The sequence below is a fragment of the Rhinoraja longicauda genome, chromosome 8, assembly GCF_053455715.1.
Source record: "Rhinoraja longicauda isolate Sanriku21f chromosome 8, sRhiLon1.1, whole genome shotgun sequence".
Lineage (NCBI taxonomy): Eukaryota > Metazoa > Chordata > Chondrichthyes > Rajiformes > Arhynchobatidae > Rhinoraja > Rhinoraja longicauda.
The window spans coordinates 28,239,090-28,263,628 of NC_135960.1; the positions used below are offsets into that span (position 1 = coordinate 28,239,090).

The 24,539-nt window shown below is 40.6% G+C and overlaps 1 protein-coding gene across 3 annotated transcripts in view; it reads left to right on the top strand.

Annotated features, from left to right (window-relative positions):
* The window catches only part of lmln (leishmanolysin-like (metallopeptidase M8 family)), a 45,027-nt gene that overhangs the window by 13,973 nt on the left and 6,515 nt on the right, over positions 1–24,539 (top strand). For all 3 annotated transcript variants that reach the window (XR_013547541.1, XM_078403479.1, XM_078403480.1), the window contains exons 8-15: positions 2,212–2,306; positions 2,787–2,904; positions 4,521–4,628; positions 7,915–7,991; positions 15,298–15,408; positions 17,334–17,466; positions 20,234–20,393; positions 23,488–23,618. Coding sequence is in view for 2 of the 3 variants with exons in the window: in XM_078403479.1 (XP_078259605.1) it covers positions 2,212–2,306; positions 2,787–2,904; positions 4,521–4,628; positions 7,915–7,991; positions 15,298–15,408; positions 17,334–17,466; positions 20,234–20,393; positions 23,488–23,618 (933 nt within the window). In the remaining variant the exon portion in view is untranslated. The remainder of the gene's footprint in view (positions 1–2,211; positions 2,307–2,786; positions 2,905–4,520; positions 4,629–7,914; positions 7,992–15,297; positions 15,409–17,333; positions 17,467–20,233; positions 20,394–23,487; positions 23,619–24,539) is intronic.

Genomic DNA, 24,539 nt, shown 5'->3' on the forward strand with positions numbered 1-24,539 from the left:
AGGGTGGAGGAGATGTATACAAAGAACACTAGCACATATTGTCCAGTCAAATTATATTACACGTTCCTCGATGAAACATAACACAATATGTTATTATTAAGCTTAAGGATCTGCAATTGTAGACACCTTTTTAAATTTAATTTAAATTTGTTATTAATGGTGGCTCACAGCCTCTTTCAATGTTATTTGGAGAAATGTTGCAAGATCATGACTTAAATGTTAACCATTTCTCTTTCCACAAATGTTGCTTAATTTTCTGAGTATTTCCAGTGTCTCCATGGTTTTGCTCTTATGTTCTGTTTTTATATTATAAATACTAAAGAAAATATAAGAAAAGCTTTTCTGGTTACATTCTTTACAGGACATTCTGTAATACTTTGTAAGATAACATAATGATAGTGCTTTTGTTAGTTGTCTCTATGCACATTTTTAAAGTTTGACGTAAGTTGCGGGCCTGCAGGCTTCCTGGATCGGGAACGCTCCAGGACTTCCAATATCTGGACTGGACTTTGGATTTTGGACTGTTTGTGTTTTCTGTTATTTTATAAACGGCGGCAAAATTGTGACGACTGTGTATTTGGGGTTGTGCTAAATAATTTCACTGTGCTGTGCATACATGACAATAATGAACCATAGAACATTGGCTATTTCGCAGCCTGCGGATGGTACTATAACTTTAATGATTCACTAAATAGCACGACAAGGACATAAATTATTTCACCTGCCAGTTATATGCAAATTTAGGTTTAAAACTCGATCTTGTGGAGAATTCGCAATTTGTCGGGAAATACATTTTTTATTTCTCACGATTGAGGATTCATATGGGTAGAGATGAACTTTTTTTTGTGAATGTGAGAAATGACTCAATAAAAATGTTTTGCAAAAGAAGACTTTTAACCTGAAATTAAACAAGTTCTGCAAGATTGAAATGAAAAAGACTGCCAAAAACAGGACATTAGTGCAACCACAATAGGAAAACAAATCCCTGGTAATGGAAGAGGTGACCAGCAATGTTCTATAACTGATGTAGGATTGGTGTTGTGCAGTTTGATCCAACAACCTGATGGTTATAAAAAAGTAGCTGTGCTTAATACTAGCATTACCGAGTAGTGTAGGACTTAAGATTTCGGTATCTCCTGCCCAACAGTAGCAGCAAAACGAGGACACGAGCCAGTGGTGGAGATCCTTAATGATTCTTGCCAACTAATTGAGACGGAGCCTCAGTTCATGCTTTTGATTGAGGAGGCATGCGCCCGTGAAGGACTGGGCTGAGTCCAGCATTCTTTGCAGCCTTTTGCAGTAGATTTGATTAAAGACAGTACCTTGAAACAAGACAGTTTAGTCAAACCTGCCACAAAACTCATTGTGATCAAAGCCTTCAGAGGCACCTGAAGACACTGGAATGATACCAGCAACATTCTCTAGGAAATCCTCCAAATTCACAAAGTATTGGCAAGGTAATCAGGGACAACATTCTTGGCATTGAAGTGCTGGTTACACATAGTCAGCTACATTATGCAGATCCATAGGTTCATATAACTGACATAAATGGGGAAAATTATGGGGTTTTTTTCATGAGCTCTTCATGGATAGAAATGATCAGAATGAAGTACAATATCGCCATTGGCTCACTGGCCCATGATTACTCAGAGTGGAGAAGGAACATTTGAGATGCATTGAGGACTTCAGGTCTGTGCATCAACCATTCACAAGAACCCTGCACAGATAATGAAATAATATACTCCTCACAAAGTACCAATCACCTTACAGCACTTTTAGCCCCATTTGTGGAACTGTCTGCAGTTCCCACGTTGAGCTTATTTGCCACTTTAGAACCCACAAACCAGGTCATTCTGGCATTCTTGATTCCAGGAAACTGCCAGAGAAGTGTCAGACTGCAGTATATTGGATATTTGACAATATCCAATTGCTATCACTCCTACCATTGCTATCATCAACAGATTTATTTTCTGAGTAGATTGGTGAGGCCAGTGTTAAATAGTTTGTTTCCTTCTGTTAGTTTCTTCATTTTGAATGTGATAGCTGAGGAGTTTCATGTGGAATGCTAAATTATAATTTTTGATGAACGCAAACTTTATAATATTTATAATTTGGGAAGAAATTGCAATGAGGGAACATTTATTGCAACATTCCATATTGTCTTGCCATACATGTAGCTGCAAATAGTGTTTTTTTTCTGTTCCAATTTAGGGCTTTTCTGCAGGACTTTTTGCTTTCTACCGTGATGATGAAGGGAAACCTCTAACTATGCGAAAGGCGAATGGTCTTCCACCTTTTAATGAATCGTAAGTTTAAATAATATTTACTATTTTCTTTAAATCTTTATCTTTTAATTATTTTGTACCTTAGGTTTTATTTTTAATATCCTTTGTGGTGAAATATTTTATATTTATCTGCTGGTTTAATCTTAAAACAATGTTTTTTCTTGTATTTGTTCATGAATGTGGAGATTGTTGACAATTTGGCATTTATTAACCTTTCCAATTAATTCCTTAACTGACACTTAGTAAAGGTGGCATATTTCCTTCCCAGAATGCATTAGTGAACCAAATGTGTTTCATAACGAATTGGTAACTACTAAAATGAATTCTAGATTCATTTAATTACGTGAATTTAAACTCTTCAGCTGGCATGGTGAGGTCTAAACTCATGTCTCTTGATGAACTAGCACATACTAGTTGCTGGTTCGGTAACTTTCCTGCTGAGTAATATTTATTAATTTCCTGAAATCATTATTATGATGACAGTCATTTATATTTGAATAGAATTGGATTATACCAGTGGAGTGACAATGTTGCACGTAAGGCGACAAGGTTGTGGAGTGTACGGGGAAACAGCAAGCTTAATCATGAGGTCCTTCTTCTTGTAACTCCTCGGGTTGTTGTGAGTATCAGCATTTAAGTTCCTTTGTTTTTCTTGTTTTTTGTGTACCTTGGAATCATAATAGGTCTATATGTAATGCCTTTTAATATGTTTTTGAAAAGATGAGATGCCAAATATAGTAAAATGAATATAGAAAATGAGAAAATGAATCTTCTTCAGACAAGTAAGGTGATGCTGCTTGTGACGTTCTCAAGTCAAGATATTGGCTCATGGTAATTTTTACCCAATAACTTGAAGGAGCATAGAAGCAATGTGTCAAAATTTGATTGTACCAAATTAAAGAGTAAAGTAGAAGGTGAAGACAATAAACAGGAGTCAACAGGAGGATGAATATTAGCAAATTTGGAGATTAAGGATAGATATTTTGAATGTGGACGAAAACCCTGCAGTAAAAAGCAAGGTATGGGATATATTAATAACCATATTGTTCATTGTAATGGAAGAGCAGCGACCTATAAGGTGTAGACTGTAAAGGTAGGGTGTACTTTGTTAGATATTCATTTTGCATGTCAATAATTTTTGGTTTACTTAATTAGCATTTTCTCATAATTGACCCCAAACTTTTTGTCTCAGGTTCAGTGTTTTCATTTTCATAAAATAGCTAGGTTACTGCAGATTTCTCAAGAAACAACTTAATCTTGAACTTAAACATGATCGCATGTAATTTTTTCTTTGTAGCTCAGCCAAATACCGTGTAATTTTGTGGTTTTTAATTGTCACAAAACATATTAGAAAGTAAAAGAAAAAGTGAGTGACTGCTGAAATACATCATGTGACTTTAATTAATTTAGCCAGTTGCTCTCTGTTAGAAAATAAATAATTCACAAATGTCATTCTACACTCTTTCCTAGTTCCATTGGCCAAATTATATTCAAATAGACTTGAATTATATCAGTGGAGTGAATTAAGTTGCATGCTGTTTCCATCCATGGTCATTCCCACATCCAAACTTAATGATTTGGATTTAGAACATCAATTGTGTTGACCTTAGTTAAACAGGGCTTCCTGTAGTTCATTTATAAAGTCCATCCCAGAAGTATTTGTGTAACCCTCTCATAGCTGTCAAAACTCCATTGGCCTTTAGCATCTGTAAATGCTGACAGGTTTTCACATCTCTCTTGCATTAACAAATTTATTAGAATTCTTTGAAGATGTCACATCAGGATAAATGAATGGGTTCCAGTAAATATTGTACAGTTAGATTTTCAGAAGCTATTTAATAATTTATCACCTCATTTAAGAATCCATGTACTTTAAGTTGAAGGCAATTTATTAACATGAATAAAGGATTAGTAAGGGACAAATAATAAGGGACAGATTTGTTCAGGTTGATAATCTGTAGCAATGGATTGGCTCAGGATTCATTGCTTTGCCCTCAGTTATACACAACTATACAAACTGATTTAAATGAAGGGACTGAGTCAAATGATAGCACAAACATATAGGTGAATGAAGTACTTGCAGGGTGACTTTATCTCCTGAAGTACCGATATTGTCTGGCACTATATGCAAGATATATTTTTCAACTTTTCCTCTTATTATCATGTGTTGCAAAAATATTTTGCCACAGAGCCCATTTTAATTTTAATAATTAAAATTGATTGCACATTGAGCAGAATGAAGCCCAGCAACACTTTAACTGCCAAATCCTTGAAGGGATGGAACTTGAAAATCAAGGTGGAATTGGTACAGAACTGAACCATTGGGAAAAGAGGTTGCTCGAGGTAAGATTGATTCGAACTTGTATAAGAAGTATAGAGTTATAATTTCAGTCCTGCTGGATGTAATGTAATTTTATACATGGAAAGAAATTCAATTGTGTTGCCTAGCAGTTTTTTTTGCTTTGTGATCCAATTCTTGGGCTGGGTGGGGGAGTGGAATTAATGTAACTTGCGAAATGGGCATTTACCATGTAATTTCCACAGCCATGATTTTCATTGTGGGATCATTTGACTCTTTGACTTGCATGTCACAGAAGGTCTAGGATGTCACAGGTGTCTTCCAGTGGTGTGCTGTTGACATCTGGACATCACTTCCAGAATGTTTGCTTGAATAATAGTGGCCAACATAGTACTGATGAAAACATGTAAATGTACTAGTTATGAACCAGTCTACGTGAAAAACTTTGATGCATTGAGAAAAATCCTTAATTACAGTGATGGTAACTACCATTAGTGTTTCTACAAAATCGCGAGTCGAGGGGGTTTAATTATCAAATGCATGGGGAAGAGAACAGTGAAATACTGCAGCTTGACAAGCCTATTAATGCAGCAGCACAACAAATATAGATCCATTAAACAATAAATGATCAATTGTACAAGGTAACCAGATCATAATAGTGCAGATTAATAGAGCTAATGAGGTTTTTATATTAATCTTTTTTGACATCAACCACATGTTTATTGGGCACCATGATCAACAGACATGAAATGTGTATCCTACTATCAGGAATGCCTATCGCTCCATCCTTCAGCCGCACTTAGGGAAATCTGACCATTTGGCTGTGCTGCTTCTTCCTGCCTACAGACAGAGACTGAAGAGTACAGCACCAGCAACGAGGGTTACAAAGTGCTGGTCGGAGGAGCGGTTATGGGACTGCTTCGATTTAGTGGAGTCAGTGGTCAAGGGATTCATAAAGAAATATCAGGATGAATGTGTACAGACAAAATCATTCCACGTCTTCCCAAGCAGAGGCCCTGGGTGAACCAGACGTGTCGTAATCTATTGACGGCGTTCTGTGGCATTTAAATCTGGCGAACTAGTATCATTCTGAAGGCCACCTATTATCACAACGTCAACAGCAGATGCCAACTCACTGGCTCTCCAATGTGCTGTAGAGCATCTGGATGATATGAACACATACGTCAGGTTGGTGTTCATCGACTACGTTCGGCATTAAATGGCTATCATCCCCTTCAAATTCATTACCAAACTACAGCCTCTGTACCTCTCTTTTTAACTGGATCCATGACTTGCTCAGCGCCAAACCTCAATCAGTACGTATTGGTTACAGCATATCCCAAAGCATTGTCCATCAGCAACAGGGGAACATTAAGGCTGCCTGCTTAGCCTCCTTCTGTACACTCTTTACGGAAGAGTGGAGGATTCTGCTCAATCCCTTTCCATCGAAAGCATCTAGCTGAGGTGCTGCCTCATGAAGGCGTCACCTATTATTAAGGATTCCCATCATACAGGCGCACCCTGTGCTTACTGCTACTTTGAAGAAGTAAATAGCACGACAGACAAAGGAGAGCAGTGGATGTTATTAACCTAGATTTTTAAAAACCCTTTGATAAGGTGCCACACATTAGGCTGCATTTAGCCTCACTCTGACAGTTGAGGAGACCGAGGACATAATGGTCTGTGTAGAAATGGGAAAGAGAATTAAAGTGTCCAGCAACCGGGAGATCAGGTTGGTTCAGGCAGGCTGAGCGAAGGTGTTCCGTGGAACAAGCGCGCACTCTGCGTTTGGTCTCGCCGATGTATAAGAGTCCACATCTTGAACAACAGATACAGTAGATGAGGTTGGAGGAGGTGCAAGTGAACCTCTGCCTAACCTGAAAGGACTATCGAGGTCTCTGGACAGAGTCAAGAGAGGTGGTATAGCGACAGGTGTTGCATCTTCTGCAATTGGGTGGGAAGGGATGAGTTAAGCAGGGAGTTACGGAGGGAACGGTCTCTGCGGAAGGCAGAAAGGGGTGGAGATGGGAAAATGTGGCTAGTGTTGGAGGTGGTGGAAATAGGATCATGTTGGAGGTGGCGGAAATTTTGGAGGATTATGTGTTGTATGCGACGGCTGATGGGGTGGAAGGCAAGGTCTAGGGGGACTGTCTCTGTTGCAACTAGGAGGAGGAGGGAGCAAGGGCAGAGCTGCGGGGTACCGAGATACGAGCGAGAGCCTCATCTATGATGGGAGAGGGGAACCCCCGTTCCCTAAAGAATGAGGACATCTCGGATGTTTTAGTATGGAACACCTCATCTTGGGCGCAGGTAGGAGATAGAGTCGAGGGTAGACTCGATCCCTTACTCCCAATTTAGATGGAGGAAATGGGAGTAGGGGATAGTCTTTGCAGGAAGCATGGTGGGAAGAAGTGTGGTCGAGATAGTTGTGGGAGTCAGTGAGTTTGCAATAGACGTCATAGTCAATAGTCTATCACCACCATAATAGTCCACATCCGACTATATCTCTCGTTTCCCTTAGCCCTAACCAGTCTGAAGAAGGGTCTCGACCCGAAACGTCACCCATTCCTTCTCTTCAGACATGCTGCCTGTTAGTCCAGCTTTTTGTGTCTATCTTCTTCCTATGGAATTGTCCAGTTGTCTTTTAAAATATTGTAATTGTTGCCTCTATCACCTCTTTGCAGTTTGTTCCATATTCCTACCACAACTCTGTGTGGAAATACTTATCCCTCTGATCTCCTTTGGATCTTTCCCTTCTCGTCTGTAAACCATGCCCTCTTGTTCTAGACTCTCTTGCTCTTGGTTAATGCTTAACCCTTTCTGTGCTGCTTATAATTTGATAAACCTCAATAAAGTCATTCCTCGGCCTCCATTGCTCCAAGGAAAACATTTTCAATCTATCCAAACTCTCCTTATAATTCAAACCCTCCAGTCCAGGCAACATTTCTGTGAATCTTTTTTGCACTCTCTATAGCTTAACATTCTATAACGTCATGGGCGGAACTGCACGCAGTACTCCTAGTGTGGTCTAACCAGTGATTTGTATATGATATCAAAACTACTTACTCAATGCCTCAGCTGATGAAGGTATGCATAACATAAGTTATCTTCATTTATTAAAATAGGAAAACTCAACTGAAGGAAAAATTGTTATAAAAGCAAATCTTTCCTCCACAAAGGAAAAAGAAACTAGAAAAAATCAGCTTCTTAATTTCCGTGTTATTATCCCTGGTTATTGTGGTATCATTGTGGGTGCTGCAAGAAAATCTAAATATTGTCAGAATGGTTTGATATGTCTTTAAGTTTGTGTTATTCCATTTCACTCCCTAGAATGAAGCAATGACTGGATCCCACACACAGAACAGAGTATTTTCCAGATTAACCTTAGCAGCATTAGAGGATACTGGGTAAGTTCAATGACGTTTATGTTGTCCAGAAACTAGGAAGTTGTTTTACAGATAACCTTTTCAATGCTGAGAATGTTTTGCATATTGCAAAGAAAATAGTGTAAACTCCAGAAAATTTAAATAGAATTTAAATATCTTTTGGAGTTTACACTATTTTACATGACTGTCTGCAAATGACAGAGGTAGTTCAAGTATTGGATAATGCATCAGGTTTTGGACTAGAGTGATAACAGAATTAGAAACCAAAACCGTTTCTGATATGCCTTATGTATGTATGAAGTGTATCTGCTGAATATGGTTCTTCTTTACCATTTTTGGAAAAAATATTCACAGGTTCTAACTAGAAAATAAAAATTAAAGCACTATGTAAAAGTCTGAAATGGAAAAATAATCAAGTTCATCGCCTTTTAAAATTATTGAGGACTTTTTGTATCACTTTTTGTCACATCTGCATTCAAGACAGTGATCATCCTGTTGCCTCTGGTCTTGAGTTTGAGTGATGCAGTAATGTTTATTGTGAATAATATAAAAAATGTTGGTTCTGTCACATTTGGAGTATTGGAGTTCTGATCATTAAACTGTGGAATGGATGTTATTATGATAGAAAAGGTGCAGAAAAGATTCACGGGTATGGATTGGACGGTTTGAGTTATTAGATGAACTGGGACTATTCTCCCCAGAACAAAGGATAGATTTTGGGATGACTTTATAGAAGTTTATAAAATTATGAGGGGTGTAGATAATCAATAGTCAATAGTCGTTTATTTGACACATACACATAAATGTGTAGTGAAATGAAACATTACCCGCAGTTGAACAATAAGACCAATAAGAATAATCAATAAAAATGCAATAACACATACAATCATAAACTAACACCAAACAAAAAGAAACATCCATCACAGTGAGTCTCCTCCAGTCCCCTCCTCACTGTGATAGATGGCCACAATGTCTTTTTCTCTTCCCCTGCCGTCTTCTCCCGCGGTCAGGCTGTTGGAGTTGCCACGTCGGGGCGGTCGGGGCTCCCGACATTGAAGCCCCCGCTGGGCGGTGAAAGGTCCGTGGCCTATTTCAGGCCGCGCCGGTCGTGAACGGTCCGCGGCGGGCCGACCCAAGCCCCGCGATTCGGGGCGGGCGAAGACGCTGCTGCTGCCGCTGCCGGAGCTCCCGATGTCGGCCCCCATTCAGGGGCCTGCGGGCTTCCGACAACCACGCGGCCCGCGCCGGAGCCTCCGGAGACGAGTCGCAGCCGCTCCCGCAGCATCCAAAGGCAACCAGCGCCGCAGGTGGTGAGTCTGGGCCGCGGGCTCTGCGAACCAGAGCCCAGGTGGTCCCAGGTGCATGGCCGGTGGTAGGCCGCAGCGGGAACGGAGACATGACACAGAAACAAAGGTCGCGTCTCCGTTTGGGAGAGAGATTTTTTACATTCCCGTTCCCTTCCCTCCCACCCCCCCCCAAACATAACATACAAACACTACACCATATTAAAACTACAATTCAGACAAAAAAACACAAAAGACAGACGGACTGCAGGCAAGCCGCAGCTGCGACGGCCTATAATCAGGATCTATTTCAAAGGAAAGGGTCCAAAACTAAGGGTCATAGTTTTACAGTGAGAGGAAAAGATTTTAAATGGTTCTGAGGGGCATATTTTTCCATACAAACGGTGGTGGGTATGTAGAATGAGCTGCCAGAAGAAATGTTCTGAGAGATCAGATTTGGGTTAATTTATTGCCATATACACCAGGGTGCAATGCAATTTCTTGTTCACAGAGTAACAGAGGACAGGGTTGTGTTCACCTCCTTGCTTCCTTAGGTCAGTAACCAACTCCTTTTTCTTATTGATATTTTGTCTTACAGTGCCCTCGATAATGTTTGGGACAAAGACCCATCATTTATTTATTTGCTTCTGTACTCCACAATTAGAGATTTGTGATAGAAAAAAATCACATGTGGTTAAAGTGCACATTGTCAGATTTTAATAAAGGCCATTTTTATACATTTTGGTTTCACCGTGTAGAAATTACAGCTGTGTTTATACATAGTTCCCCCCATTTTAGGGCACCATAATGTATGGGACACACTGGAGTTTAGAAGGATGAGAGGGGATGTTATAGAAACATATAAAATTATAAAAGGACTGGACAAGCTAGATGCAGGAAAAATGTTCCCAATGTTGGGCGAGTCCAGAACCAGGGGCCACAGTCTTAGAATAAATGGGAGGCCATTTAAAACTGAGGTGAGAAGAAACTTTTTCACCCAGAGAGTTGTGAATTTGTGGAATTCTCTGCCACAGAGGGCAGTGGAGGCCAAATCATTGCATGGATTTAAGAGAGAGTTAGATAGAGCTCTAGAGGCTAGTGGAATCAAGGGATATGGGGAGAAGGCAGGCATGGGTTATTGATTGTGGACGATCAGCCATGATTACATTGAATGGTGGTGCTGGCTCGAAGGGCCGAATGGCCTCCTCCTACACCTATTTTCTATGTTTCTACATGGCTTCACAGGCGTTTGCTCAGGTGTGTTTAATTGCCTTAATGCAGGTATAAGAGAGCTCTCAGCACCTAGTCTTTCCATCACCTTTGGAAACTTTTATTGTTTATCAACATGAGGATCAAAGTTGTGCCAATGAAATTCAAAGAAGCCATTTTGAGACTGAGAAACCAGAATAAAACTGTTCGAGACATCAGCCAATCCTTAGGCTTACCAAAATCAACTGTTTGGAACATTATTAAGAAGAAAGAGATCACTGGTGAGCTTACAAATCGCAAAGGGACGGGCAGGCCAAGGAAGACCTCCACAGCTGATGACAAGAATTCTCTCTATAATAAAGAAAAATCCCCAAACATCTGTCCGACAGATCAGAAACACTCCCCAGGAGTCAGGTGTGGATTTGTCAATGATCACTGTCCACAGAAGACTTCATGAACAGAAATACAGAGTCTACACTGCAAGATGCAAACCATTGGTTAGCCGCAAAAATAGGATGGCCAGGTTACAGTTTGCCAAGTAGTACTTGAAAGAGCAACCACAGTTCTGGAGAAAGGTCTTATGGACAGATGAGTTGAAGATTAACTTATATCAATGTGATGGCAAGAGCAAAGTATGGAGGAGAGAAGGAACTGCCCAAGATCCAAAGCATACCACCTCATCTGTGAAACACGGTGGTGTGGGTGTTATGGCTTGGACATGTATGGCTGCTGAAAGTACTGGCTCACTTTTCTTCATTGATGATACAACTGCTGATGGTAGTAGCATAATGAATTCTGAAATGAATAGACACATCCTATCTGCTCAAGTTCAAACAAATGCCTCAAAACTCATTGGCCGACGGTTCATTCTACAACAAGACAATGATCCCAAACATACTGCTAAAGCAAAAAAAGAGTTTTTCAAAGCTAAAAAATGGTCAATTCTCGAGTGGCCAAGTCAATCACCCGATCTGAACCCAATTGAGCAGGCCTTTATATGCTGAAGAGAAAATTGAAGGGGACTAGCCCCCAAAACAAGCATAAGCTAAAGATGGCTGCAATACAGGCCTGGCAGAGCATCAACAGAGAAGACACCCAGCAACTGGTGATGTCGATGAATCGCAGGCTTCAAGTAGTCATTGCATGCAAAGGATGTGCAACAAAATACTAAACATGACTACTTTCCTTTACATGATATTGCTGTGTCCCAAACATTGTGGTGCCCTGAAATGGGGGGACTATGTATAAACACATTTCTACATGGTGAAACCAAAATGTATAAAAATGGCTTTTATTTAAATCTGACAATGTGCACTTTAACCACATGTATTTTTTTTCTATTAGAAATCTCAAATTGTGGAGTACAGAGGCAAATAAATAAATGATGGTCTTTGTCCCAAACATTATGGAGGGCATTGTATGTTGCTGTGGTGACACAAGGTTCTCAATCTGTTTCCTGTGCTTCTCATTATTATTGCAATAGCAGGTACAATTACAGTGTTTAAAAAACATTTTGAGCACGTGCATGGATAAGAAAGGTTTACAGGAATTTGGGCAAAATGCAAATGAATGAGACTTGCTTAGATAGGCATCTTGGTCAGTATGGACAAGTTGGACTGAAGGGCCAGTTTTTGTGCTGTAGAACTCTTGAATCTACTTCAGCAATGCAATTTCCACCACCTATCTTCTGCAGTGTCTACATTTACCATTCATTATTAGCTGCCCAGGTTTGATGCGGGTGAGTAGTCTGCTGCTTAATAGGGCAATTAAGATTTGACCATGTTCCTATGGGATTGGAAGGGTAGATGGTTTGGATCAAGTAACAATGACCAGTTTTCCTTCCAGAAATGTATTAGCAAACCAGTTATATTTCTGTAACAGTCTGACAGCTTCAAATTTTTTACCTTTTTACCTTGAGTCCAAGCCCTCTGGTTTATAAATATGAAGACCTGCCACAAATTAATCATCAAATTAGCATTTGTCTCCTTGATGAAAACAAAAGTTGGCATCCATATCTGTTTACAGTTCTCCTGAAATTTACTACCAATCTCATGTCAATCTAACAGAAAATAAGGGTTGATGTAAATATTATTTCTTAAATATTTTATTTTTAATGCATAGCTACAAGCACTATGGAACATAGGGTGTTGTTTAACTTCAATGTACTTCATAGGATTACAGCACAGAGACAGGCCATTTGGCACAACAATTCATGCTAGTGGTTGTGCTCCAATTGAGCATTCTACCATCCTTCCTCATCTAAATCTGTCAACATAACTTTATTCCTTTCCCCAGTTTCTTATTATATGCGTTTGTACTGTTTGTTTGAACCATATCTCAATGTAGGAAAATTTACATTCTCACCTTTCTTTGAGTAAGGAAGTTTCTTCCAAATTCTCTAACTGAATTTGTGCAGTTTTGGTCTCCAAATTTGAGGAAGGATGTTCTTGCTATGGAGGGCGTGCAGCGTAGGTTCACTAGGTTAATTCCCGGAATGGCGGGACTGTCGTATGTTGAAAGGCTGGAGCGATTGGGCTTGTATACACTGGAATTTAGAAGGATGAGGGGGGATCTTATTGAAACATATAAGATAATTAGGGGATTGGACACATTAGAGGCAGATAACATGTTCCCAATGTTGGGGGAGTCCAGAACAAGGGGCCACAGTTTGAGAATAAGGGGTAGGCCATTTAGAACGGAGATGAGGAAGAACTTTTTCAGTCAGAGAGTGGTGAAGGTGTGGAATTCTCTGCCTCAGAGGGCAGTGGAGGCCAGTTCGTTGGATGCTTTCAAGAGAGAGCTGGATAGAGCTCTTAAGGATAGCGGAGTGAGGGGGTATGGGGAGAAGGCAGGAACGGGGTACTGATTGAGAGTGATCAGCCATGATCGCATTGAATGGCGGTGCTGGCTCGAAGGGCTGAATGGCCTACTCCTGCACCTATTGTCTATTGTCTATTGTCTATTGAATAGTAAGAATAGGAAGGCAGATTATTATCTGAATGGTGTCAAGTTAGGAAAAGGGGACGTACAACGTGATCTGGGTGTCCTAGTGCATCAGTCACTGAAAGGAAGCATGCAGGTACAGCAGGCAGTGAAGAAAGCCAATAGAATGTTGGCCTTCATAACAAGAGGAGTTGAGTATAGGAGCAAAGAGGTCCTTCTGCAGTTGTACAGGGCCGTAGTGAGACCGCACCTGGAGTACTGTGTGCAGTTCTGGTCTCCAAATTTGAGGAAGGATATTCTTGCTATTGAGGGCATGCAGCGTAGGTTTACTAGGTTAATTCCCGGAATGGCGGGACTGTCATATGTTGAAAGACTGGAGCGACTAAGCTTGTATACACTGGAATTTAGAAGGATGAGAGGGGATCTTATCGAAACGTATAAGATTATTAAGGGGTTGGACACATTAGAGGCAGGAAACATGTTCCCAATGTTGGGGGAGTCCAGAACCAGGGGCCACAGTTTAAGAATAAGGGGTAGGCCATTTAGAACAGAGATGAGGAAAAACATTTTCAGTCAGAGAGTTGTGAATCTGTGGAATTCTCTGCCTCAGAGGGCAGTGGAGGCCAATTCTCTGAATACATTCAAGAGAGAGCTAGATAGAGCTCTTAAGGATAGCGGAGTCAGGGGGTATGGGGAGAAAGCAGGAACGGGGTACTGATTGAGAATGATCTGCCATGATCACATTGAATGGCGGTGCTGGCTCGAAGGGCCGAATGGCCTACTCCTGCACCTATTGTCTATTGTCTTGAATCTTTTAGTGAATATCTTGATGACCTCCACACTTGTTAAAAAGAAATGCTGCATTTACCATGAATATGGTTAGAATGCCTTGGACTACTGATAGCAATGTGTTTTTTTTAATGTTGCAAGGATTGAGCTACATTTGAAATTGTCATACTTGTAGAGGGATAAGAGAGACAAATGGGTGGGGGAACATCCATTATCTCAGTGGTGGGCATGGACAAGTTGGGCCTAATGACCTGTTTCTGTGCTGTATCTCAATCTACAAATAACATTTATGTGTTTATGTCAGTTGGCATGTATTAATATGTAGTCATGCTTTGAGTCAACAGTCAATAGTATTTTATTGTCATATGTCCCCGACAGTGCAATGAAATTCTTATTTGCAGCAACACCACAGAAAGTAAATATTGTACTCTAATAACAAAACAAAAAAGTTCAGTATACATTCATAAAAACAAACAATGATAGTGCAAAAAAACAAAACTAATGCCCCCAAGTCTATGTAATTCACAGCCTATTTGGAGGTTGTAATGTTTAATAGCCTGATGGCTGTAAGGAAGAAGCTGTTCCTGAACCTGGAAGTTATAATTTTCAGGCTCCTATATCTTCCCGATGGCAGGTATGAAATTAATGTGTGGCCAGGGTGATTTGGGTCTCTGATGATGCTGGCTGCCTTTTTGAGGCAGCGACTCCTGTAAATCCCTTCGATGGTGAGGAGGTCAGTATCTGTGATAAGCTGGGCAATGTTCACCACTTATTGCAGTCTTCTTCACTCCTGGGCATTCAAGTTGCCGAACCAGGCCATGATGCAAACAGTCAATATGCTCTCTCCTGTACACATGTAGAGGTTCTCTCTATATTTTTCAAATTAACTTTTGTCTATGCTCTAAAGTATATTATTACAAACAAAATCATTGAGTGACGGCAACAATGATCTCTCTAGACACTGGCTGACCTGTTTTAGTGAGTTTCACCATTTTAAATCGACATTATTCTTACATGGTACAGCATTGTGACCAGATTCTTCAATATTAAAATTATTGCAGATATGTGTTTTTTTTCTCCTATCCTCTTCTCTAATCGATCAGATGGTATCGAGCCAATTATAGCAAGGCAGAGAGATTGGAATGGGGTGAAGGGATGGGCTGTGATTTTGTAATGAATAGCTGCAAATTCTGGATTGACCAACAGCAGAAAGGGTGAGTACTTTGTTTTGCACATAACAGGATCCCTTGTACATACAAGAGTATTATTACAGTAGTATCATTAATAGTATTATATTATTACAATTTGGGTAAATTACAACACCACTACTGCTTAATCTGTAACCTCCTCTTGCCCAGTTTAAACAATACTTTACAAGATTTAAACTTGAGGCTTTCAGCAAGTTAAATGCTTACAACCTATAAGAATGATGATTTCCAATCTCAAACATTTTTGTTCCTTGTACATTGTTTATTACATTTTAGCTTATCTATTTTTGTTTAATAAAACTTTTTGTGTTTACATTAACATTTGCCATGCAATTTTGCAGTATTTTCAACTATCCAAGTTTTCTCCTTATTAGATCTTTTGAAAATGTTTAAACTACAACCAGAAAAAGAGAGAGGGTGATGTAATTCAAAAGCCTAAAAATCATTTTTAGAAAAATTATTTCCGTTCCTGAAATAATTTAAATATTGACATATAAAGTGTTTATACATGACCAACATGCCATTGTTAGTATCACAAAAAGCTGGAGTAACTCAGCGGGTCAGGCAGCAGCTCAGGAGAGAAGGAATGCAGACCTCCCAACCCTTCCGAATTTGTCGGAAAGTTTCCGCTTTCTTATTTCATTTCCGCCATTCTGATTTCGCTTCACATTTTTCCGCAAAACACTCGTCTCGCCCGCCCGGCCTCGCCGCTGTACTCGCCCGGCCTCGCCGCTGTACTCGCCCCGCCAATGGCCCAGCCTCGCTGCTAGCCTCGCCACACCTCGCCGCTCGCCCGGCCTCGCCTTGTCCCTGGCCCGGCCTCACCTCACCACTCGCCTCGCATTGTCGCTGGCCGGGTCTTGCCTTGCATCGCCTCGCCACTGGCCCGGCCTCGCTGCGGAGCGTGAGGCCCACTGATGTTGAGAGGGGATGAGGAGGGGGGGGGGTTGGGGTGCAGGGGAGGTGGGCAGTGGAGTGGAGTGGAGGTCGGATGGGGAGGGAGGGGAGTGGGGGAGGTGGGGTGGGGGAGTGGATTTGGGGGAAGGAGGGGTGGGGGAGTGGATTTGGGGGGGAAAGGGGTGGGGGAAGTAGGGGGAGGGGTGGGGGGAGGAGGGGTGGAGGAGTGGATTTGGGGGGAAAGGTGGAGGTGTGGAGAAGGAAGGTGGGTGGGGAGAATGAGGGTGGGTGGGGGGAGTAGGGGGTGTGGGGGGAGTAGGGGGGGGGGGATGTGGGGAGAGGAGATTGGGGGAGTAGGGTTGGGGGGGACAAGGACTGTTGTGATTTGCTGTTGAAGACCACTGGAGCAAGCAAGTCTTCAATTAAATTAGGCATGTGCAGTTATTTAAATGAAACTCTTTCTTCATAACTTAGTCATACATTTTATGGCCATTGTTCTTTTATTCAATACCAAGAGAATTGGGATGTGTAAGGAAAAAGCAAAATAGAAAAAATAAAACAAAACAATTTTTTGTTTGTTGTAAAAAGTATTTCTGTTCAATAACCTTTCTATAATAGTAGAATATACTCATGATAGGCCTGACATTGTACATGTAGTCCAAGAACTACAGACTGTTGGAAATAATAGTCCTTTTTCACATGTAAAAGTAGCGCAATGCATACGCGCATTTGGCGGATAAGTTGCATTGCTCGCCATATTATGAATTTTGATGTAAAATTCTGAATTTTGGACATCAAAATTCTGAATTTGTAAAATCAAATGTTGGGAGGTCTTGGAATGGGTGACGTTTCGGGTCGAGACCCCTCTTCAGACTGAAGAAGGGTCTCGACCCAAAACGTCACCCATTCCTTCTCTCCTGAGATGCTGCCTGACCCGCTTAGTTACTCCAGCTTTTTGTGATACCTTCGATTTGTACCAGCATCTGTAGTTATTTTCCTACACAACATGCCATTGTTAATATTTTACGATTCAGGAATAAGAACAGAACTCCATATTGTGACACGCTGAGAACATCGCCGTTAAGGTTGATGTGCCGTCAAGACCAGAAGGCTGTGGCAGTATGTAACTTAGAAAAGTACCCAGATCCTGTGCCAAAAGAATATCAGGTATTATGAATCAATTCTCATCTTGCACCATTTCAGCATCCTTTAAAGATTATTAGTACGCTGTTGCTGTACAGATTGCTTATCCTGTTTCTGTATCTGAAATTCACTCCATAGTTGTTCTGATCATGAGTTTGTATTTTTATTTTTGTATGTGTAGGTTATAAATTCAAAATCATTATACTTTTTGATTTATTTTTCCATCTTGAAATATTTGTAGGGTATATTTAAGTTATGGTGGGGTTCTTTAATGTAAAGATTATTAGACTCTCAAAGCTGCTTCCATTAATCACAGCTGAACTAGTTTGATTGACATTTCTTTCACGACCTATCATATAATTAGAAAAGTTTCCTCTTTTCTCAATGTCTGTTAATTAGAATACATGGGAATGTGAAGTAGTACTAAACATGGGTTTCATAGTTTCCCTTCAGATCCCTTTTAAATCTTTCCCCTCTCACCTTAAAAAATCTTGACTGCAGTGCAGAAGCAGGAGCCAGAACCAGCCATGTTGTTATCCAGGTAGTTTGGATACTGCGCGAGTATGTTTGCCATTCGTATCCAGTGGGTATTTAATCAAAGACCCAAGCAAAAGTGGTCATTAGCAACATGGGAAAACATGGGAATCCTACATTGTACAAGGGAAAATGGTTATAGATATTGGAGAAAAGTTATCCAAACACTCAGACGTTGTAGGAGTCCCGCATGGTGTGGTGTTCTCCTACAAGATTTGCATCTACCTCATCAGAATCTATCAACAGCCACTCACTTGGTAGCATGCTAAACTTCTTAAGTAAGAAAGCTATGTGTAGAAGTCCCACTCATAAGGCTCTAGAATATGGAAACTAGCCACCACAACTCACCCAATCTGATCTAGTCGCCTAACCAAGCTAGTCCCACCTAGCCCGCATCCCTCCAAACTTTCCTTTTCATGTACCTGTTCAATTGCCTTTTAAATGTCATAATTATACCAGTCTCTACCACTTCCTTTGGCAGCGCATTCCATACGCACACCACCTTCCATGTGAAAAAGTTATCCCTCGGGTTCCTATTAAATCTTTCCCCTCTCAACTTAACCCTATGCCCTCTAATTTTAGACTCTCCTACCCTGGGGAAAAAACTGTGCCTTTATACTTTATCTATGCCCCTCCAAATCCTAGGCACCAGGTTATAAAAATCCCGGCTGATCCAGCCTCTCCTTATAGCTCAAACCCTCAAGACCCAATGACATACTTCTGTCTTTTTTACACCTTTTCCTGTTTGCTGACGTCCTTTCCATTCCAAAGACTAGCACAGTACTGTGCATGTTAAGGACACATTGATATTTCAATGCAGTACTGAGAGAGTGCTACGAATTTTGAGCAGCAAATCTTTGGTTGAGACATTAAGCTGATGTTTGCTCTCAAGTGAGCTTAAGGCACTCTTTCAAAGCAGAACAGAACATTTTATTCCTGGTGATCTGAACAGTACCCCTTCATCTAACATTCAACATGTGCAATTTAATTTGTTTTCCACTATGTACAGATTAACTAGTTAGTATTTAAATAAGTAATGTTACAATATTTATTGAAGGTACTTTTGCACAATTTGTCTACATTTTTCTACTTCATTGCAAAATTGTCTCACTTCAAAAATGCTTAACTGAAAAGTGCCTTGTAATGTCACTAAATCATGAAACTTAATATGTTAAATTAAATCTATGGTTTTTCTTGATATAGTCAGAGTTTGCTATTCACTGAAAATTCGATACTCAGTTCCCCATATAATGAAGCTGTCTGGAGCTTAAGTTAATAAATAGGAAATATCCCTGTGAAACAAGTGTAATTTATGAAGAATGAACCTAATAATTCTCTTAAACATCCTGGTTAAATAAACAAACATCTTTATTGACCAGAAACCTATTTGGACCAGCTATATATTTGCATTGTCAAGAACAACCAGTGGGTTGACAAGTAATAAGTGGGCCTGTCAGCACTGTGATAAAATATTCCTTTTGCTTATACGCCCAAGCAGCTCAGCTCTATCCAGGAGAAATCTGTCCACTTTAATCCTGATTTTTAAATATATTCTTTCTCGAGTTAGTTGCATTTGCAATATTCACAACAGAATATTGACCTATATTGTAATTTTCGTCCATCAATACTTTTTCCGATGAACAAACCTTTTTTCTCTCCTCCAAGAGCAATGTGACATACTATTATACCTCAACTTTTGGACTCGGCAAGTGAGTCTAGCAATGTAGGATCATAATCACTGTTACATTTCTTCAGGCAATGGTCCGAGTAACAAATATGCTGTTGTTATTTGCAGCTCATTGACACCGTCTGACTTTTCTTGTCAATTACACAATTCCTTTAGATAGCAAGATCATCTCATTTTTCTGCCATGTCCATCTTTTCACATACTTACTCCTTGTTCTTTGCTAACCTTTCGTTAGAATGTCTGAGGAATATTACAGTTCTGACAGAAACAATAAATCTGATGCTATCTGGTTCACCTGCAACTACCTTTTTTTTTTAATCGTTCCTGTTTCTGGCTGGCAAAGAGTCTAATCTGAAATATTTACTGTTTCTCTTTCTGCAGATGCTGCCTAATCTGCTGAGTATTTTCTGTTCTTCAGCTTTTCAGACCTGCAGTTTTGTAATTGTATTTTGTCTGTAGTATTTCACCTTTTATATAAGCTACATTGCTTTACACTTATACACTCTTTTGTTTCATCATGAAAACAAATGGTGATGTTTTCCCCTAAAGATATATATTTACTTTTTGTAGTATTTTGACTATCTTGATGGTGTCCCAGAAGAAGAGTTGCAGTACTATGGTGGATCAGTGGAGATAGCTGATTACTGCCCTTTTAGCCAAGAGTTCAGTTGGTACATAAATGGAGAATTCCAACGTGGTTCTGATTGTAGGATTTCTCAAAATCAGCCAGGTGAGTTATTAGAATTTATCCATCATCGATCCATTGAAGCAGCGTTATTTTCATATTATAAAATGTCTAATGTTTGCAATGATTGGTTGTGGTACTGCAAAGTCTTTTTATTAATAGTGCACAAATGGTACAAAAGATTTCGCTAAAATAAACAAAATCATGCATCTATACATTAGGAACACTACTTTGGCCCTTTGATAGATTCAGAATGGTTCAAATTCGATTCTTGTTCAATCATACTTTTCATGAAAGTTTATTTTGTTTTTAATCCATCCAATACTGACCAAAAATGGCTTTCTGCAATTGTATAGAGCAGAAGGACATTGAGAATGTTTACAGTTTGGTCTTGCCTCAAAAAGGATATATTTGTCAGAATAAAGGATATGCTGTTTAGGACTTCTTATTGAGTCTACATCACAAGATTAGAAATTGTTCAGCCAGAGCTGAACACACTTCTCGGCATCTGCATACAATGGCGTCTTGCGCTTCTTGTGTGTAGTGGTGGAAAGATTGGTGGAAACAGGGCCGCGACGTGAACACTCTTTCCTTGACCCCTGTTTAGGACTGAGATGAGGAGAAATGTGCATATCTTTGGAATTCTTTGACGGCTGAATTATTGAATTCATTCAAAACAAAGATCGATTGATTTCTGAATATCAAGGGAATCAAATTCTAGAACTAATGGACCGAGCTCATAATAACAAACGCTCCTTTCTGCGTGCCCGCTTGTCTGCCGCTACGTTCATCAGTTTCTCTTCCCCTGTTTTGAGATGTTGGTTCAGGGTACCTCTCCATCTCGTACGGTCAGCCGCAAGGCTCTCCCAGGACTCCACATCGATGCCGAGCACCTTCAAATCTCTCTTGCAGACATCCTTGTAACGTAGCTGGGGGCAGCCGATGGTTCTCCTCCCAGATGTTAACTCTCCATAGAGGATGGCTTTTGGAATACAGCCATCCTCCATGCGGTGGACATGGCCCAGCCACTGCAGCATGCACTGCCTGAGTAGAGTGTACATAGTCGGAAGGCCAGCGTGAGACAGAATCTCGGCGTTGGACACTCTGTCTTGTCAGGATATACCCAGGATACGGTGGATGCTTCTAAGGTCAAGTCAAGTCAAATTTATTTGTCACATACACATACTCGATGTGCAGTGAAATGAAAGTGGCAATGCCTGCGGGTTGTGCACAAAAAGAATGTGTTGAGTCTTCTCTCCAGTCTGACATATGTAGTCCATGTCACACGGGCGTTGTAGACTGCTATCTTTGTCTTCACTGTCAGCTTTGGATTGGTCCACACTTGAGTTGTGAGACGAGCGAGAGTTGTAGCTGCCTTCCCGATCCTCTTGTCAATCTCTGTGTCCAAGGAGAGGTTGTCGGTGATGGTGGAGCCGAGATACGCGAACTGATGGACGGCATCGAGTTCGTAATTGTCGATGGATTGTCGTAATTCTCTGTATCCTGTCCCAGGACGTTTGTCTTCTTCAGGCTGATGGTCAGCCCAAAGTCCTTGTAAACACAACAATTTCCACAGTAGAATTCCAGCATCAATGAATGCCTTGTAAAGATCACTCGAAAACTCAGATTTGCGACTGGAGCCAGCAGTAAATGTAGTGAGGAGACAAGCTTGCGTATTTCCCACCTTCAGTTTCTCTGCCGCCGACTTGTGTTTAGCTGTCTGTACATGCTGGGAGACTAAATATTTCTTCTCATGGTTTGCTGCTTTCTCACATGCTTTGCAAAACAGCACACAGTTGTCTGTATCACTCTGGTACACCCTCACCAAATTGTTCAGTTTTTGACAAGGCGTTGTCTTGACTTTAGGCATTTTGACGCTTGCAGGGGTAGATCCTACAGGAGCTGGGATGCAGACCTATAGAGGCAGGCGAAGTACAAGCTGAGAAGAGGAATCAGTGCTGCCAAAGAAAGGTACTCTGAGAAGTTCAGGAGCAAGTTCTCATCTAATGACTCTTATTCAGTTTGGAAGGGCTTGCAAGAAATCACAAGCTACAAGAGGAACCCCTCCCCGCTCCTTGAACAATCGCCAGCTGACCAACAACCTGAACGAGTTGTAAATCTTCAGAATTCTCTGCCTCAGAAGGCAGAGGAGGCCAGTTCTCTGAAGGCTTTCAAGAGAGAGCTAGATAGAGCTCTTAAGGATAGCGGAGTCAAGGGGTGTGGGGAGAAGGCAGGAACGGGGTACTGATTGAGAATGATCAGCCATGATCACATTGAATGGCGGTGCTGGCTCAAAGGGCCGAATGGCCTACTCCTGCACCTATTGTCTATTGTCTACTGCAGATTTGATAACCAGAAACTTAACCCTGGTACCCCTTCCCCCCTTCCCCAACCAACACCACACCTACTCACAGCCTGACTCCAGTTTGAAAAGACTGGACTCTTCCCCACCCACCCCTCTCCAATCACCACTTAACACCCACTTACAGCCTGACTGCAAAAGACTGGGGCCTCGTCCACTACCCACGAATGAATGACCGATGGTGGCGCCCCTGGTGGTGGAAATTTTCTTGTAAGTTACGTTAACACGGCAAAATCAAGGCTGATTTAGGCACTCGATCGTGAAAAGGGCATTATCTTGCTGAAATCATTTTAAAAAAAGGCGTAAAAAGGCAATTATGGCATTTATGGCAAAATCCTGGTTCTAGTAATAACATTAGAAGTGCCATATCAAAAGAAGTTGGAGGTTGGTTTTATTTCTGTGTATCCTTTTGATTGGTCGAGTGTCTCCTGGTGTACCTAATAGTTACTCGACCAGTAAGTGGCTGTGATATAACATGCTTTTTCTGAATTGCAGATTTGTATGAAGTCATTTTATAAATGAATTAAGTGGCAGATATAAATATTAAATGTAAAGCAATGCTGGTGGAAACATTCAGCAGGTCAGGTAGCATCTTTTAAGAACAAAACCAGTCGACACTTCTGAAGGGTCATTATATGAAATAGTTAACTTGTTCTCTTTCTGTAGGCACTGCCTAAACTGGTGTGTTTTTCTAGCTTTTGTTTTTTTTAAATTTAGGATTTCCAGCATTTTCAATATTTTGTTTTCAGTAAAAATAACAATCTGAATGCATTTCAGAGCCTTCTCGTAACTATGGAGCAGAAGAATATGGAGCCGAATCTGTCTGCCTAAGTCAGAAATCTCAATTTGGTATGCAACAGTGCAGCAAGATTCCAAGCTTTCCAGACTGGGGTAGTGGGTGCTATCGGGTGAGTTGGGGTATCCACATGTCAGTCTTAATAGATAATCCTAGAGTACATTATTGTAATATGATTTAAATGAAAATGTCCAACATGTATATTTGTAAAATTTTCCTTCAATAATGAAACAGCCTTCAAAAGAAAATAGAAGTCTGCAGTGGTTATTAAATTAATAAACGTAATGCCAGAGTAATATAAACTGAAGATACTACAAAATATCAAATAATTTATCGCAATCTTGTTTAGAGTAAAATGGCTCTCAGTTTGATGAAAATCAAAAAATCTGCGGACGCTGAGAATCTGAAACAAAAACAAAATACTACAAAAACTCAGCCTGTCAGGTGGATTTGTGGAACGAGAAACAGTTAACACTTTCAGTTTTGGGACCTTTGAAGGTGAGAGAGGTGCATTGACTTAAGCAAAGGAAACTTTTCTGATGGGGTGAAAATATTGTGGCCATAAAGGAGCAGTCTTTGTGCAATGTGGTGCTAATGTTGTAACGTCAGTATAAAGTGGTATAGTCTGGCCTACTAGAATGTCACCATTAGAGCAGACCATAAAAATGCTAGAAAGAGAATGGCAGGCAAAATGGCTGGTCCTGATGCAACAGACAGAAAGAGCAAGTCAACCTGAAGTTGAAGAATTCAATATTCAGCCCTGAAAGCTATAACTTGCCTGATGAAGGCTCATGGGCTTACCTGTAAAGACTGCTGGGATAATGGTCTTGAGTTTGAGATGGGCCTCATTGTAACAGTGCAGGAGGCCATAGATAGATGTCAGAGAGGGAATTTATTGTGGAATTGAAGTGATAGGTAGCCGGAACCCCAGGGCAACTCGTGTGGACTGAGAGCAGGTGGTCCACTAAGAGATCACCCAATCTATGGTTTCTCTAATGCAGAGGAGGCCACATCGTGTATAATATGCAGTATG